The sequence below is a fragment of the Electrona antarctica genome (assembly GCF_951216825.1).
Source record: "Electrona antarctica genome assembly, contig: scaffold_478, whole genome shotgun sequence".
NCBI lineage: Eukaryota > Metazoa > Chordata > Actinopteri > Myctophiformes > Myctophidae > Electrona > Electrona antarctica.
In genome coordinates this window covers 10,001-28,573 of record NW_027638220.1, presented here as the reverse complement: position 1 = coordinate 28,573, position 18,573 = coordinate 10,001, and the positions used below count along the sequence as shown (strand labels likewise).

The 18,573-nt window shown below is 37.9% G+C and overlaps 1 protein-coding gene across 1 annotated transcript in view; it reads left to right on the top strand.

Moving 5' to 3' along the window:
- LOC306918275 (NACHT, LRR and PYD domains-containing protein 3-like) overlaps positions 1 to 18,573 on the top strand; it is a gene marked incomplete at its 3' end in the record, with an annotated part of 49,107 nt that overhangs the window by 21,992 nt on the left and 8,542 nt on the right. Inside the window, exons 4-5 of the mRNA XM_079531149.1 lie at positions 15,071 to 15,190; positions 16,259 to 16,320. Of these exons, the coding sequence (XP_079387275.1) occupies positions 15,071 to 15,190; positions 16,259 to 16,320 (182 nt within the window). The remainder of the gene's footprint in view (positions 1 to 15,070; positions 15,191 to 16,258; positions 16,321 to 18,573) is intronic.

Sequence of the window (18,573 nt, the reverse complement as noted above, 5' to 3'; positions counted from 1 at the left end):
ACATACAGTCACTCATCTCCATGTTTAAATGACTATAAACACCACATAGTCACTCATCTCCATGTTTAATGACTATAAACACCACATACAGTCACTCATCTCCATGTTTAAATGACTATAAACACCACATACAGTCACTCATCTCCACGTTTAATTACTATAAACACCACATACAGTCACTCATATCCATGTTTAAATGACTATAAACACCACATACAGTCACTCATCTCCATGTTTAATGACTATAAACACCACATACAGTCACTCATCTCCATGTTTAAATGACTGTGAACACCACATACAGTCACTCATCTCCATGTTTAAATGACTATAAACACCACATACAGTCACTCATCTCCATGTTTAAATGACTATAAACACCACATACAGTCACTCATCTCCATGTTTAATTACTATAAACACCACATACAGTCACTCATCTCCATGTTTAAATGACTATAAACACCACATAGTCACTCATCTCCATGTTTAAATGACTATAAACACCACATACAGTCACTCATCTCCATGTTTAAATGACTATAAACACCACATACAGTCACTCATCTCCATGTTTAATGACTATAAACACCACATACAGTCACTCATCTCCATGTTTAAATGACTGTAAACACCACACAGTCACTCATCTCCATGTTTAATGACTATAAACACCACATACAGTCACTCATCTCCATGTTTAATGACTATAAACAACACATACAGTCACTCATCTCCATGTTTAATGACTATAAACACCACATAGTCACTCATCTCCATGTTTAATGACTATAAACACCACATACAGTCACTCATCTCCATGTTTAATGACTATAAACACCACATGCAGTCACTCATCTCCATGTTTAGTGACTATAAACACCACATACAGTCACTCATCTCCATGTTTAATGACTATAAACACCACATACAGTCACTCATCTCCATGTTTAAATGACTATAAACACCACATACAGTCACTCATCTCCATGTTTAAATGACTATAAACACCACATACAGTCACTCATCTCCATGTTTAAATGACTGTAAACACCACATACAGTCACTCATCTCCATGTTTAATGACTATAAACACCACATACAGTCACTCATATCCATGTTTAATGACTATAAACACCACATACAGTCACTCATCTCCATGTTTAAATGACTATAAACACCACATAGTCACTCATCTCCATGTTTAAATGACTATAAACACCACATACAGTCACTCATCTCCATGTTTAAATGACTATAAACACCACATACAGTCACTCATCTCCATGTTTAATGACTATAAACACCACATAGTCACTCATCTCCATGTTTAAATGACTATAAACACCACATACAGTCACTCATCTCCATGTTTAAATGACTATAAACACCACATACAGTCACTCATCTCCATGTTTAAATGACTGTAAACACCACATACAGTCACTCATCTCCATGTTTAATGACTATAAACACCACATACAGTCACTCATATCCATGTTTAATGACTATAAACACCACATACAGTCACTCATCTCCATGTTTAAATGACTGTAAACACCACATACAGTCACTCATCTCCATGTTTAATGACTATAAACACCACATACAGTCACTCATCTCCATGTTTAATGACTATAAACACCACATACAGTCACTCATCTCCATGTTTAATGACTATAAACACCACATACAGTCACTCATCTCCATGTTTAATGACTATAAACACCACATACAGTCACTCATCTCCATGTTTAATGACTATAAACACCACATACAGTCACTCATCTCCATGTTTAAATGACTATAAACACCACATAGTCACTCATCTCCATGTTTAATGACTATAAACACCACATACAGTCACTCATCTCCATGTTTAAATGACTATAAACACCACATAGTCACTCATCTCCATGTTTAATGACTATAAACACCACATACAGTCACTCATCTCCATGTTTAAATGACTATAAACACCACATACAGTCACTCATCTCCATGTTTAATTACTATAAACACCACATACAGTCACTCATATCCATGTTTAAATGACTATAAACACCACATACAGTCACTCATCTCCATGTTTAATGACTATAAACATCACATACAGTCACTCATCTCCATGTTTAGTGACTATAAACACCACATACAGTCACTCATCTCCATGTTTAATGACTATAAACACCACATACAGTCACGCATCTCCATGTTTAGTGACTATAAACACCACATACAGTCACTCATCTCCATGTTTAAATGACTATAAACACCACATACAGTCACTCATCTCCATGTTTAATTACTATAAACACCACATACAGTCACTCATCTCCATGTTTAATGACTATAAACACCACATACAGTCACTCATATCCATGTTGAATTACTATAAACACCACATACAGTCACTCATCTCCATGTTTAAATTACTATAAACACCACATACAGTCACGCATCTCCATGTTTAGTGACTATAAACACCACATACAGTCACTCATCTCCATGTTTAAATGACTATAAACACCACATACAGTCACTCATCTCCATGTCTAATGACTATAAACACCACATACAGTCACTCATCTCCATGTTTAATGACTATAAACACCACATACAGTCACTCATCTCCATGTTTAAATGACTATAAACACCACATACAGTCCACTCATCTCCATGTTTAATGACTATAAACACCACATACAGTCACTCATCTCCATGTTTAGTGACTATAAACACCACATACAGTCACTCATCTCCATGTTTAATGACTATAAACACCACATACAGTCACGCATCTCCATGTTTAGTGACTATAAACACCACATACAGTCACTCATCTCCATGTTTAAATGACTATAAACACCACATACAGTCACTCATCTCCATGTTTAATTACTATAAACACCACATACAGTCACTCATCTCCATGTTTAATGACTATAAACACCACATACAGTCACTCATCTCCATGTTGAATTACTATAAACACCACATACAGTCACTTATCTCCATGTTTAAATGACTATAAACACCACATACAGTCACGCATCTCCATGTTTAGTGACTATAAACACCACATACAGTCACTCATCTCCATGTTTAAATGACTATAAACACCACATACAGTCACTCATCTCCATGTCTAATGACTATAAACACCACATACAGTCACTCATCTCCATGTTTAATGACTATAAACACCACATACAGTCACTCATCTCCATGTTTAAATGACTATAAACACCACATACAGTCCACTCATCTCCATGTTTAATGACTATAAACACCACATACAGTCCACTCATCTCCATGTTTAAATGACTATAAACACCACATACAGTCACTCATCTCCATGTTTAATGACTATAAACACCACATAGTCACTCATCTCCATGTTTAATTACTATAAACACCACATACAGTCACTCATATCCATGTTTAAATGACTATAAACACCACATACAGTCACTCATCTCCATGTTTAATGACTATAAACACCACATACAGTCACTCATCTCCATGTTTAATGACTATAAACACCACATACAGTCACTCATCTCCATGTTTAAATGACTATAAACACCACATACAGTCACTCATCTCCATGTTTAATGACTATAAACACCACATACAGTCACTCATCTCCATGTTTAAATGACTATAAACACCACATACAGTCACTCATCTCCATGTTTAATTACTATAAACACCACATACAGTCACTCATCTCCATGTTTAATGACTATAAACACCACATACAGTCACTCATCTCCATGTTGAATTACTATAAACACCACATACAGTCACTCATCTCCATGTTTAAATGACTATAAACACCACATACAGTCACTCATCTCCATGTCTAATGACTATAAACACCACATACAGTCACTCATCTCCATGTTTAATGACTATAAAGCACCACATACAGTCACTCATCTCCATGTTTAAATGACTATAAACACCACATACAGTCCACTCATCTCCATGTTTAATGACTATAAACACCACATACAGTCCACTCATCTCCATGTTTAAATGACTATAAACACCACATACAGTCACTCATCTCCATGTTTAATGACTATAAACACCACATAGTCACTCATCTCCATGTTTAATTACTATAAACACCACATACAGTCACTCATCTCCATGTTTAAATGACTATAACACCACATACAGTCACTCATCTCCATGTTTAATGACTATAAACACCACATACAGTCACTCATCTCCATGTTTAATGACTATAAACACCCACATACAGTCACTCATATCCATGTTTAATGACTATAAACACCACATACAGTCACTCATCTCCATGTTTAATGACTATAAACACCACATACAGTCACTCATCTCCATGTTTAATGACTATAAACACCACATAGTCACTCATCTCCAAGTTTAATGACTATAAACACCACATACAGTCACTCATCTCCATGTTTAATGACTATAAACACCACATCAGTCACTCATCTCCATGTTTAATGACTATAAACACCACATACAGTCACATCAATCTCCATGTTTAAATGACTATAAACACCACATACAGTCACTCATCTCCACGTTTAATTACTATAAACACCACATACAGTCACTCATATCCATGTTTAAATGACTATAAACACCACATACAGTCACTCATCTCCATGTTTAATGACTATAAACACCACATACAGTCACTCATCTCCATGTTTAAATGACTGTGAACACCACATACAGTCACATCTCCATGTTTAAATGACTATAAACACCACATACAGTCACTCATCTCCATGTTTAAATGACTATAAACACCACATACAGTCACTCATCTCCATGTTTAATTACTATAAACACCACATACAGTCACTCATCTCCATGTTTAAATGACTATAAACACCACATAGTCACTCATCTCCATGTTTAAATGACTATAAACACCACATACAGTCACTCATCTCCATGTTTAAATGACTATAAACACCACATACAGTCACTCATCTCCATGTTTAATTACTATAAACACCACATACAGTCACTCATCTCCATGTTTAAATGACTATAAACACCACATAGTCACTCATCTCCATGTTTAAATGACTATAAACACCACATACAGTCACTCATCTCCATGTTTAAATGACTATAAACACCACATACAGTCACTCATCTCCATGTTTAATGACTATAAACACCACATACAGTCACTCATCTCCATGTTTAAATGACTGTAAACACCACACAGTCACTCATCTCCATGTTTAATTACTATAAACACCACATACAGTCACTCATCTCCATGTTTAATGACTATAAACACCACATACAGTCACTCATCTCCATGTTGAATTACTATAAACACCACATACAGTCACTTATCTCCATGTTTAAATGACTATAAACACCACATACAGTCACGCATCTCCATGTTTAGTGACTATAAACACCACATACAGTCACTCATCTCCATGTTTAAATGACTATAAACACCACATACAGTCACTCATCTCCATGTCTAATGACTATAAACACCACATACAGTCACTCATCTCCATGTTTAATGACTATAAACACCACATACAGTCACTCATCTCCATGTTTAAATGACTATAAACACCACATACAGTCCACTCATCTCCATGTTTAATGACTATAAACACCACATACAGTCCACTCATCTCCATGTTTAAATGACTATAAACACCACATACAGTCACTCATCTCCATGTTTAATGACTATAAACACCACATAGTCACTCATCTCCATGTTTAATTACTATAAACACCACATACAGTCACTCATATCCATGTTTAAATGACTATAAACACCACATACAGTCACTCATCTCCATGTTTAATGACTATAAACACCACATACAGTCACTCATCTCCATGTTTAATGACTATAAACACCACATACAGTCACTCATCTCCATGTTTAAATGACTATAAACACCACATACAGTCACTCATCTCCATGTTTAATGACTATAAACACCACATACAGTCACTCATCTCCATGTTTAAATGACTATAAACACCACATACAGTCACTCATCTCCATGTTTAATTACTATAAACACCACATACAGTCACTCATCTCCATGTTTAATGACTATAAACACCACATACAGTCACTCATCTCCATGTTGAATTACTATAAACACCACATACAGTCACTCATCTCCATGTTTAAATGACTATAAACACCACATACAGTCACTCATCTCCATGTCTAATGACTATAAACACCACATACAGTCACTCATCTCCATGTTTAATGACTATAAACACCACATACAGTCACTCATCTCCATGTTTAAATGACTATAAACACCACATACAGTCCACTCATCTCCATGTTTAATGACTATAAACACCACATACAGTCCACTCATCTCCATGTTTAAATGACTATAAACACCACATACAGTCACTCATCTCCATGTTTAATGACTATAAACACCACATAGTCACTCATCTCCATGTTTAATTACTATAAACACCACATACAGTCACTCATATCCATGTTTAAATGACTATAAACACCACATACAGTCACTCATCTCCATGTTTAATGACTATAAACACCACATACAGTCACTCATCTCCATGTTTAATGACTATAAACACCACATACAGTCACTCATATCCATGTTTAATGACTATAAACACCACATACAGTCACTCATCTCCATGTTTAATGATTATAAACACCACATACAGTCACTCATCTCCATGTTTAAATGACTATAAACACCACATAGTCACTCATCTCCATGTTTAATGACTATAAACACCACATACAGTCACTCATCTCCATGTTTAAATGACTATAAACACCACATAGTCACTCATCTCCATGTTTAATGACTATAAACACCACATACAGTCACTCATCTCCATGTTTAAATGACTATAAACACCACATACAGTCACTCATCTCCACGTTTAATTACTATAAACACCACATACAGTCACTCATATCCATGTTTAAATGACTATAAACACCACATACAGTCACTCATCTCCATGTTTAATGACTATAAACACCACATACAGTCACTCATCTCCATGTTTAAATGACTGTGAACACCACATACAGTCACTCATCTCCATGTTTAAATGACTATAAACACCACATACAGTCACTCATCTCCATGTTTAAATGACTATAAACACCACATACAGTCACTCATCTCCATGTTTAATTACTATAAACACCACATACAGTCACTCATCTCCATGTTTAAATGACTATAAACACCACATAGTCACTCATCTCCATGTTTAAATGACTATAAACACCACATACAGTCACTCATCTCCATGTTTAAATGACTATAAACACCACATACAGTCACTCATCTCCATGTTTAATGACTATAAACACCACATACAGTCACTCATCTCCATGTTTAAATGACTGTAAACACCACACAGTCACTCATCTCCATGTTTAATGACTATAAACACCACATACAGTCACTCATCTCCATGTTTAATGACTATAAACAACACATACAGTCACTCATCTCCATGTTTAATGACTATAAACACCACATAGTCACTCATCTCCATGTTTAATGACTATAAACACCACATACAGTCACTCATCTCCATGTTTAATGACTATAAACACCACATGCAGTCACTCATCTCCATGTTTAGTGACTATAAACACCACATACAGTCACTCATCTCCATGTTTAATGACTATAAACACCACATACAGTCACTCATCTCCATGTTTAAATGACTATAAACACCACATACAGTCACTCATCTCCATGTTTAAATGACTATAAACACCACATACAGTCACTCATCTCCATGTTTAAATGACTGTAAACACCACATACAGTCACTCATCTCCATGTTTAATGACTATAAACACCACATACAGTCACTCATATCCATGTTTAATGACTATAAACACCACATACAGTCACTCATCTCCATGTTTAAATGACTATAAACACCACATAGTCACTCATCTCCATGTTTAAATGACTATAAACACCACATACAGTCACTCATCTCCATGTTTAAATGACTATAAACACCACATACAGTCACTCATCTCCATGTTTAATGACTATAAACACCACATACAGTCAGTCATCTCCATGTTTAATGACTATAAACACCACATACAGTCACTCATCTCCATGTTTAATGACTATAAACACCACATGCAGTCACTCATCTCCATGTTTAGTGACTATAAACACCACATACAGTCACTCATCTCCATGTTTAATGACTATAAACACCACATACAGTCACTCATCTCCATGTTTAAATGACTATAAACACCACATACAGTCACTCATCTCCATGTTTAAATGACTATAAACACCACATACAGTCACTCATCTCCATGTTTAAATGACTGTAAACACCACATACAGTCACTCATCTCCATGTTTAATGACTATAAACACCACATACAGTCACTCATATCCATGTTTAATGACTATAAACACCACATACAGTCACTCATCTCCATGTTTAAATGACTATAAACACCACATAGTCACTCATCTCTATGTTTAAATGACTATAAACACCACATACAGTCACTCATCTCCATGTTTAAATGACTATAAACACCACATACAGTCACTCATCTCCATGTTTAATGACTATAAACACCACATACAGTCAGTCATCTCCATGTTGAATGACTATAAACACCACATACAGTCACTCATCTCCATGTTTAATGACTATAAACACCACATGCAGTCACTCATCTCCATGTTTAGTGACTATAAACACCACATACAGTCACTCATCTCCATGTTTAATGACTATAAACACCACATACAGTCACTCATCTCCATGTTTAAATGACTATAAACACCACATACAGTCACTCATCTCCATGTTTAAATGACTATAAACACCACATACAGTCACTCATCTCCATGTTTAAATGACTGTAAACACCACATACAGTCACTCATCTCCATGTTTAATGACTATAAACACCACATACAGTCACTCATATCCATGTTTAATGACTATAAACACCACATACAGTCACTCATCTCCATGTTTAAATGACTATAAACACCACATAGTCACTCATCTCCATGTTTAAATGACTATAAACACCACATACAGTCACTCATCTCCATGTTTAAATGACTATAAACACCACATACAGTCACTCATCTCCATGTTTAATGACTATAAACACCACATACAGTCACTCATCTCCATGTTTAATGACTATAAACACCACATACAGTCACTCATCTCCATGTGTAATGACTATAAACAACACATACAGTCACTCATCTCCATGTTTAATGACTATAAACACCACATAGTCACTCATCTCCATGTTTAATGACTATAAACACCACATACAGTCACTCATCTCCATGTTTAATGACTATAAACACCACATGCAGTCACTCATCTCCATGTTTAGTGACTATAAACACCACATACAGTCACTCGTCTCCATGTTTAATGACTATAAACACCACATACAGTCACTCATCTCCATGTTTAAATGACTATAAACACCACATACAGTCACTCATCTCCATGTTTAAATGACTATAAACACCACATACAGTCACTCATCTCCATGTTTAATGACTATAAACACCACATACAGTCACTCATATCCATGTTTAATGACTATAAACACCACATACAGTCACTCATCTCCATGTTTAAATGACTGTAAACACCACATACAGTCACTCATCTCCATGTTTAATGACTATAAACACCACATACAGTCACTCATCTCCATGTTTAATGACTATAAACACCACATACAGTCACTCATCTCCATGTTTAATGACTATAAACACCACATACAGTCACTCATCTCCATGTTTAATGACTATAAATACCACATACAGTCACTCATCTCCATGTTTAAATGACTATAAACACCACATACAGTCACTCATCTCCATGTTTAAATGACTATAAACACCACATACAGTCACTCATCTCCATGTTTAATTACTATAAACACCACATACAGTCACTCATCTCCATGTTTAAATGACTATAAACACCACATAGTCACTCATCTACATGTTTAAATGACTATAAACACCACATACAGTCACTCATCTCCATGTTTAAATGACTATAAACACCACATACAGTCACTCATCTCCATGTTTAAATGACTATAAACACCACATACAGTCACTCATCTCCATGTTTAATTACTATAAACACCACATACAGTCACTCATCTCCATGTTTAAATGACTATAAACACCACATACAGTCACTCATCTCCATGTTTAAATGACTGTAAACACCACATACAGTCACTCATCTCCATGTTTAATGACTATAAACACCACATACAGTCACTCATCTCCATGTTTAATGACTATAAACACCACATACAGTCACTCATCTCCATGTTTAAATGACTATAAACACCACATACAGTCACTCATCTCCATGTTTAAATGACTGTAAACACCACATACAGTCACTCATCTCCATGTTTAATGACTATAAACACCACATACAGTCACTCATCTCCATGTTTAATGACTATAAACACCACATACAGTCACTCATCTCCATGTTTAAATGACTATAAACACCACATACAGTCACTCATCTCCATGTTTAAATGACTATAAACAACACATACAGTCACTCATCTCCATGTTTAAATGACTATAAACACCACATACAGTCACTCATCTCCATTCTTAAATGACTATAAACACCACATACAGTCACTCCTCTCCATGTTTAATTACTATAAACACCACATACAGTCACTCATCTCCATGTTTAAATGACTATAAACAACACATACAGTCACTCATCTCCATGTTTAAATGACTATAAACACCACATACAGTCACTCATCTCCATTCTTAAATGACTATAAACACCACATACAGTCACTCCTCTCCATGTTTAATTACTGTAAACACCACATACAGTCACTCATCTCCATGTTTAAATGACTATAAACACCACATAGTCACTCATCTCCATGTTTAAATGACTATAAACACCACATACAGTCACTCATCTCCATGTTTAAATGACTATAAACACCACATACAGTCACTCATCTCCATGTTTAATGACTATAAACACCACATACAGTCACTCATCTCCATGTTTAAATGACTGTAAACACCACACAGTCACTCATCTCCATGTTTAATGACTATAAACACCACATAGTCACTCATCTCCATGTTTAATGACTATAAACAACACATACAGTCACTCATCTCCATGTTTAATGACTATAAACACCACATACAGTCACTCATCTCCATGTTTAATGACTATAAACACCACATACAGTCACTCATCTCCATGTTTAATGACTATAAACACCACATACAGTCACTCATCTCCATGTTTAGTGACTATAAACACCACATACAGTCACTCATCTCCATGTTTAATGACTATAAACACCACATACAGTCACTCATCTCCATGTTTAAATGACTATAAACACCACATACAGTCACTCATCTCCATGTTTAAATGACTATAAACACCACATACAGTCACTCATCTCCATGTTTAAATGACTATAAACACCACATACAGTCACTCATCTCCATGTTTAAATGACTGTAAACACCACATACAGTCACTCATCTCCATGTTTAATGACTATAAACACCACATACAGTCACTCATATCCATGTTTAATGACTATAAACACCACATACAGTCACTCATCTCCATGTTTAAATGACTGTAAACACCACATACAGTCACTCATCTCCATGTTTAAATGACTATAAACACCACATACAGTCACTCATCTCCATGTTTAATTACTATAAACACCACATAGTCACTCATCTCCATGTTTAAATGACTATAAACACCACATACAGTCACTCATCTCCATGTTTAAATGACTATAAACACCACATACAGTCACTCATATCCATGTTTTATTACTATAATGATGATAGTGATGGTATTAGAGGAGACAGAAACAGTGTTGTTATTGTGGTGGTAACAGAGGAGACAGAAACAGTGTTGTTATTGTGATGGTAACAGAGGAGACAGAAACAGTGTTGTTATTGTGGTGGTAACAGAGGAGACAGAAACAGTGTTGTTATTGTGATGATAACAGAGGAGACAGAAACAGTGTTGTTATTGTGATGGTAACAGAGGAGACAGAAACAGTGTTGTTATTGTGATGGTAACAGAGGAGACAGAAACAGTGTTGTTATTGTGATGGTAACAGAGGAGACAGAAACAGTGTTGTTATTGTGGTGGTAACAGAGGAGACAGAAACAGTGTTGTTATTGTGATGATAACAGAGGAGACAGAAACAGTGTTGTTATTGTGGTGGTAACAGAGGAGACAGAAACAGTGTTGTTATTGTGGTGGTAACAGAGGAGACAGAAACAGTGTTGTTATTGTGATGGTAACAGAGGAGACAGAAACAGTGTTGTTATTGTGATGATAACAGAGGAGACAGAAACAGTGTTGTTATTGTGGTGGTAACAGAGGAGACAGAAACAGTGTTGTTATTGTGATGGTAACAGAGGAGACAGAAACAGTGTTGTTATTGTGATGTAACAGAGGAGACAGAAACAGTGTTGTTATTGTGATGGTAACAGAGGAGACAGAAACAGTGTTGTTATTGTGATGGTAACAGAGGAGACAGAAACAGTGTTGTTATTGTGATGATAACAGAGGAGACAGAAACAGTGTTGTTATTGTGATGATAACAGAGGAGACAGAAACAGTGTTGTTATTGTGATGGTAACAGAGGAGACAGAAACAGTGTTGTTATTGTGATGGTAACAGAGGAGACAGAAACAGTGTTGTTATTGTGGTGGTAACAGAGGAGACAGAAACAGTGTTGTTATTGTGATGGTAACAGAGGAGACAGAAACAGTGTTGTTATTGTGATGGTAACAGAGGAGACAGAAACAGTGTTGTTATTGTGATGGTAACAGAGGAGACAGAAACAGTGTTGTTAATGTGATGATAACAGAGGAGACAGAAACAGTGTTGTTATTGTGGTGGTAACAGAGGAGACAGAAACAGTGTTGTTATTGTGATGGTAACAGAGGAGACAGAAACAGTGTTGTTATTGTGGTGATAACAGAGGAGACAGAAACAGTGTTGTTATTGTGATGGTAACAGAGGAGACAGAAACAGTGTTGTTATTGTGGTGATAACAGAGGAGACAGAAACAGTGTTGTTATTGTGATGGTAACAGAGGAGACAGAAACAGTGTTGTTATTGTGGTGGTAACAGAGGAGACAGAAACAGTGTTGTTATTGTGGTGATAACAGAGGAGACAGAAACAGTGTTGTTATTGTGGTGGTAACAGAGGAGACAGAAACAGTGTTGTTATTGTGGTGGTAACAGAGGAGACAGAAACAGTGTTGTTATTGTGGTGATAACAGAGGAGACAGAAACAGTGTTGTTATTGTGATGATAACAGAGGATACAGAAACAGTGTTGTTATTGTGATGGTAACAGAGGAGACAGAAACAGTGTTGTTATTGTGATGATAACAGAGGAGACAGAAACAGTGTTGTTATTGTGATGGTAACAGAGGAGACAGAAACAGTGTTGTTATTGTGGTGGTAACAGAGGAGACAGAAACAGTGTTGTTATTGTGATGATAACAGAGGAGACAGAAACAGTGTTGTTATTGTGGTGGTAACAGAGGAGACAGAAACAGTGTTGTTATTGTGATGATAACAGAGGAGACAGAAACAGTATTGTTATTGTGATGGTAACAGAGGAGACAGAAACAATGTTGTTATTGTGATGGTAACAGAGGAGACAGAAACAGTGTTGTTATTGTGATGATAACAGAGGAGACAGAAACAGTGTTGTTATTGTGATGATAACAGAGGAGACAGAAACAGTATTGTTATTGTGATGGTAACAGAGGAGACAGAAACAGTGTTGTTATTGTGATGATAACAGAGGAGACAGAAACAGTATTGTTATTGTGATGGTAACAGAGGAGACAGAAACAGTGTTGTTATTGTGATGATAACAGAGGAGACAGAAACAGTATTGTTATTGTGATGGTAACAGAGGAGACAGAAACAGTGTTGTTATTGTGATGGTAACAGAGGAGACAGAAACAGTGTTGTTATTGTGATGATAACAGAGGAGACAGAAACAGTATTGTTATTGTGATGGTAACAGAGGAGACAGAAACAGTGTTGTTATTGTGATGATAACAGAGGAGACAGAAACAGTGTTGTTATTGTGGTGATAACAGAGGAGACAGAAACAGTGTTGTTATTGTGATGGTAACAGAGGAGACTGAAACAGTGTTGTTATTGTGGTGGTAACAGAGGAGACAGAAACAGTGTTGTTATTGTGATGGTAACAGAGGAGACAGAAACAGTGTTGTTATTGTGGTGGTAACAGAGGAGACAGAAACAGTGCTGTTATTGTGATGGTAACAGAGGAGACAGAAACAGTGTTGTTATTGTGGTGGTAACAGAGGAGACAGAAACAGTGCTGTTATTGTGATGGTAACAGAGGAGACAGAAACAGTGTTGTTATTGTGGTGGTAACAGAGGAGACAGAAACAGTGCTGTTATTGTGATGGTAACAGAGGAGACAGAAACAGTGTTGTTATTGTGGTGGTAACAGAGGAGACAGAAACAGTGCTGTTATTGTGATGATAACAGAGGAGACAGAAACAGTGTTGTTATTGTGGTGGTAACAGAGGAGACAGAAACAGTGCTGTTATTGTGATGGTAACAGAGGAGACAGAAACAGTGTTGTTATTGTGGTGGTAACAGAGGAGACAGAAACAGTGTTGTTATTGTGGTGTAACAGAGGAGACAGAAACAGTGTTGTTATTGTGGTGGTAACAGAGGAGACAGAAACAGTGTTGTTATTGTGGTGTAACAGAGGAGACAGAAACAGTGTTGTTATTGTGGTGTAACAGAGGAGACAGAAACAGTGTTGTTATTGTGGTGGTAACAGAGGAGACAGAAACAGTGTTGTTATTGTGATAACAGAGGAGACAGAAACAGTGTTGTTATTGTGATGATAACAAGGGTGACATAAACAATGATAACAGGGATGACAACCAGAGTCAGAGACCAGAGGCTCCAAGCAGCACAACGAGTGGCATCTACTCTCTCACTTCTACCGGACTCTCTTCAGACGTCAGTGATGAACCTGGACCTTCACGCTCAAAGTAAGATCATTTTAAACTCTAATCTTTTCGAGAATGAATAAAGGTTTCAATCAAAGGTCGGAGTCAGAATTGTTATAACGGTGTTGACAGAAAAAAAGCTAAACAGAGAATACACACTGGCAGAATTCCTGAGCAAACTAAGACAGTCCTTGACCAGGTACAGACTCTGTGAACACAGCCTTGCGATAGAGAAAGACTGACACAGACAGACCCCACTCCCATGGCAAGACAGACTGCACCCACTGCACGCTCCCATGGCAAGACAGACTGCACCCACTGCAGGCTCCCATGACAAGACAGACTGCACCCACTGCACGCTCCCATGACAAGACAGACTGCACCCACTGCACGCTCCCAAGACAAGACAGACTGCACCCACTGCACGCTCCCATGGCAAGACAGACTGCACCCACTGCACGCTCCCATGACAAGACAGACTGCACCCACTGCACGCTCCCATGACAAGACAGACTGCACCCACTGCATGCTCCCATGACAAGACAGACTGCACCCACTGCACGCTCCCAAGACAAGACAGACTGCACCCACTGCACGCTCCCATGACAAGACAGACTGCACCCACTGCACGCTCCCATGACAAGACAGACTGCACCCACTGCACGCTCCCATGACAAGACAGACTGCACCCACTGCACGCTCCCATGACAAGACAGACTGCACCCACTGCACGCTCCCATGACAAGACAGACTGCACCCACTGCACACAGACTGTGGTGGAAACAGAGCTACACTTAACACTTTTCATGCCGGGGAATTTTTCAGGAATAAGGTCCTAGAGTGCCTAGAAAGTCTGACCTCTCTTTAGAAGTGTTTAAACGAGTTGAGTTGAGATGGTTTCAACTTCAACTACAAAGACACAAAGCTACTAATATTTCACCTACTAGTACTCAACTAGTCTTTTACCGTCCATCACTAGTTACTAGCGTCATGCTTGTGTGTGTGTGTGTGTGTGTGTGTGTGTGTGTGTGTGTGTGTGTGTGTGTGTGTGTGTGTGTGTGTGTGTGTGTGTGTGTGTGTGTGTGTGTGTGTGTGTGTGTGTCTCCACAGAGAGGGGACTGAGGGTCCATCCAGGGGTTCAGTGTGTGACCGTCCCTCCAGCATTCTACCAAGTAAAGCCTGAGATATTCATTAATTTATGACATGATGTAAATAATATCTATATATACAAGTGAGAAGTTGTATCCAACCCAGGAAAAGGGACCCAAAGTCACACACTGCATACATCACTGACACGTCACTGACACACTGCAACACACTACACTCACACGGCAGTGACGTCACACACTTACCCTCCGCGTCGTTCGGCCGCTATCTCCTCATATCGCGCCGAACGCCGACCCTCAACACCACCCGCGGAACATTACTCATTGAACTGACACCAACGTTGCCTCCCTTCCACACCCACGCCGGCATTGTATCTCTTCACAACAAACAATATCTCCCCAAGCACCCACACCTCCGCACGCACACACTCACATGTTGCCAGGTCTATGAAAACAAGCCCAGAAAAAATGCCATTCAACACGCTACTTACAACTCGCTTACAATTCGCGGACCTGGCAACACTGCATCCCGTGATTCCCCTCTTTTCATTGGCTGCGCCGCCAACATTGTTGCCACGTCTATGTAAACAAGGCCGCAAACCCTGACTTCCTACAGCCTACAGCCTATACTTACACACACTACCACTCGCTTACAATACGTGGACCTGGCAACACTACATCACCCCTTCCCAATGGCTCAAAACCCCACCACGTGACCCACGTGTTTTTCGTGTTACCTTTCACACTTCCGGAAACACTACCGGAAGTTACACAGTACACACACACACACACACACACGCACACACACACACACACACACACACACACACACACACACACACACACACACACACACACACACACACAGTGTACAGCCTGCCGGAAACCAAAAGTAGAAGAAGAAGAACAACAACACAGGTTCTACACTGATTCTAACTTTGATGGAGAGCGCCGCGATTACATACACAGTTACAATAATGCAAACACGACCGCGTCGACACCTGGCGTGGTACAATCGGGACGAACCGAGGCGCATATATGGATAAGAACAACAACACCAACACTACACGCACACGTGCGCGCTGCAACAACGCGCTGCAACACAAAACAGCTGTGTACAACGCAGTGTCACTGCAGACACGTGTGTGTGTGTGTGTGGTGTGTGCGTGCGTGCGTGCGCGGGGGGGTTGGGGGTGGGGGGGGGGGGTTTGGATCGCCTCGCAATGCAGCTGAAATGGCACACACACACACGCCACAAAACGCTAATAATAATAATAATAATAATACAAAATAAGAACACTACACTAATAATAATAATAATAACAACAACAGTACAGATAACAGTACAGTACACATGAGTACAGTACAGTACAGAAATAAAGCTCACATCAGAATATTAATCCATGTAATAATAATAAAAAATAAGAACACAACACTAATAACAACTATAATATCAACAGTACAGAGAACAGTACAGTACAGTACATCAGAATATTAATCCATGTAATAATAATAATAATAATAATAATAAATAAGAACACAACACTAATAACAGTACAGAGAACAGTACAGTACACATGAGTACAGTACAGTACAGTACAAAGACTTACAGTACAGTACAGTACAGTATACTGTTCCTGCACCTTGCCATGCTCTCTTTCAATAATAATAATAATAATAAAAAATAAGAACACTACACTAATAACAACAATAATATCAACAGTACAGATAACAGTACAGTACACATGAGTACAGTACAGTACAGAAAGAAAGCTCACATCACAATATTAATCCATGTAATAATAATAATAATAAAAAATAAGAACACAACACTAATAACTATAATATCAACAGTACAGAGAACAGTACAGTACATCAGAATATTAATCCATGTAATAATAATAATAATAAAAAATAAGAACACAACACTAATAACAACAGTACAGAGAACAGTACAGTACACATGAGTACAGTACAGTACAAAGACTTACAGTACAGCAAAGTACAGTATACTGTTCCTGCGCCTTGCCATGCTCGCTTTCATACGCAAATACACAAAACCAAACCGGGCCACTCAGCCAGCTTGGCAACTTTGCGCTTTCCAAGCAAATGCATAAATGAAAACATCATGGGTTGCCATTGCCTTCTTCCCATTTGTGACGCATCGCATGGCGCTAGGATGAGCGGGCCGAAGGCCCGCGAAATTCTAGTATTATACATGTAATTCATCATAGCTCACTAATTTAGTAAGTAAATAAATAGAGAATTAGATATACTAGTCAAATAGTTTATGTTGCCTTTTGAGTTGTTTCAGAGTCA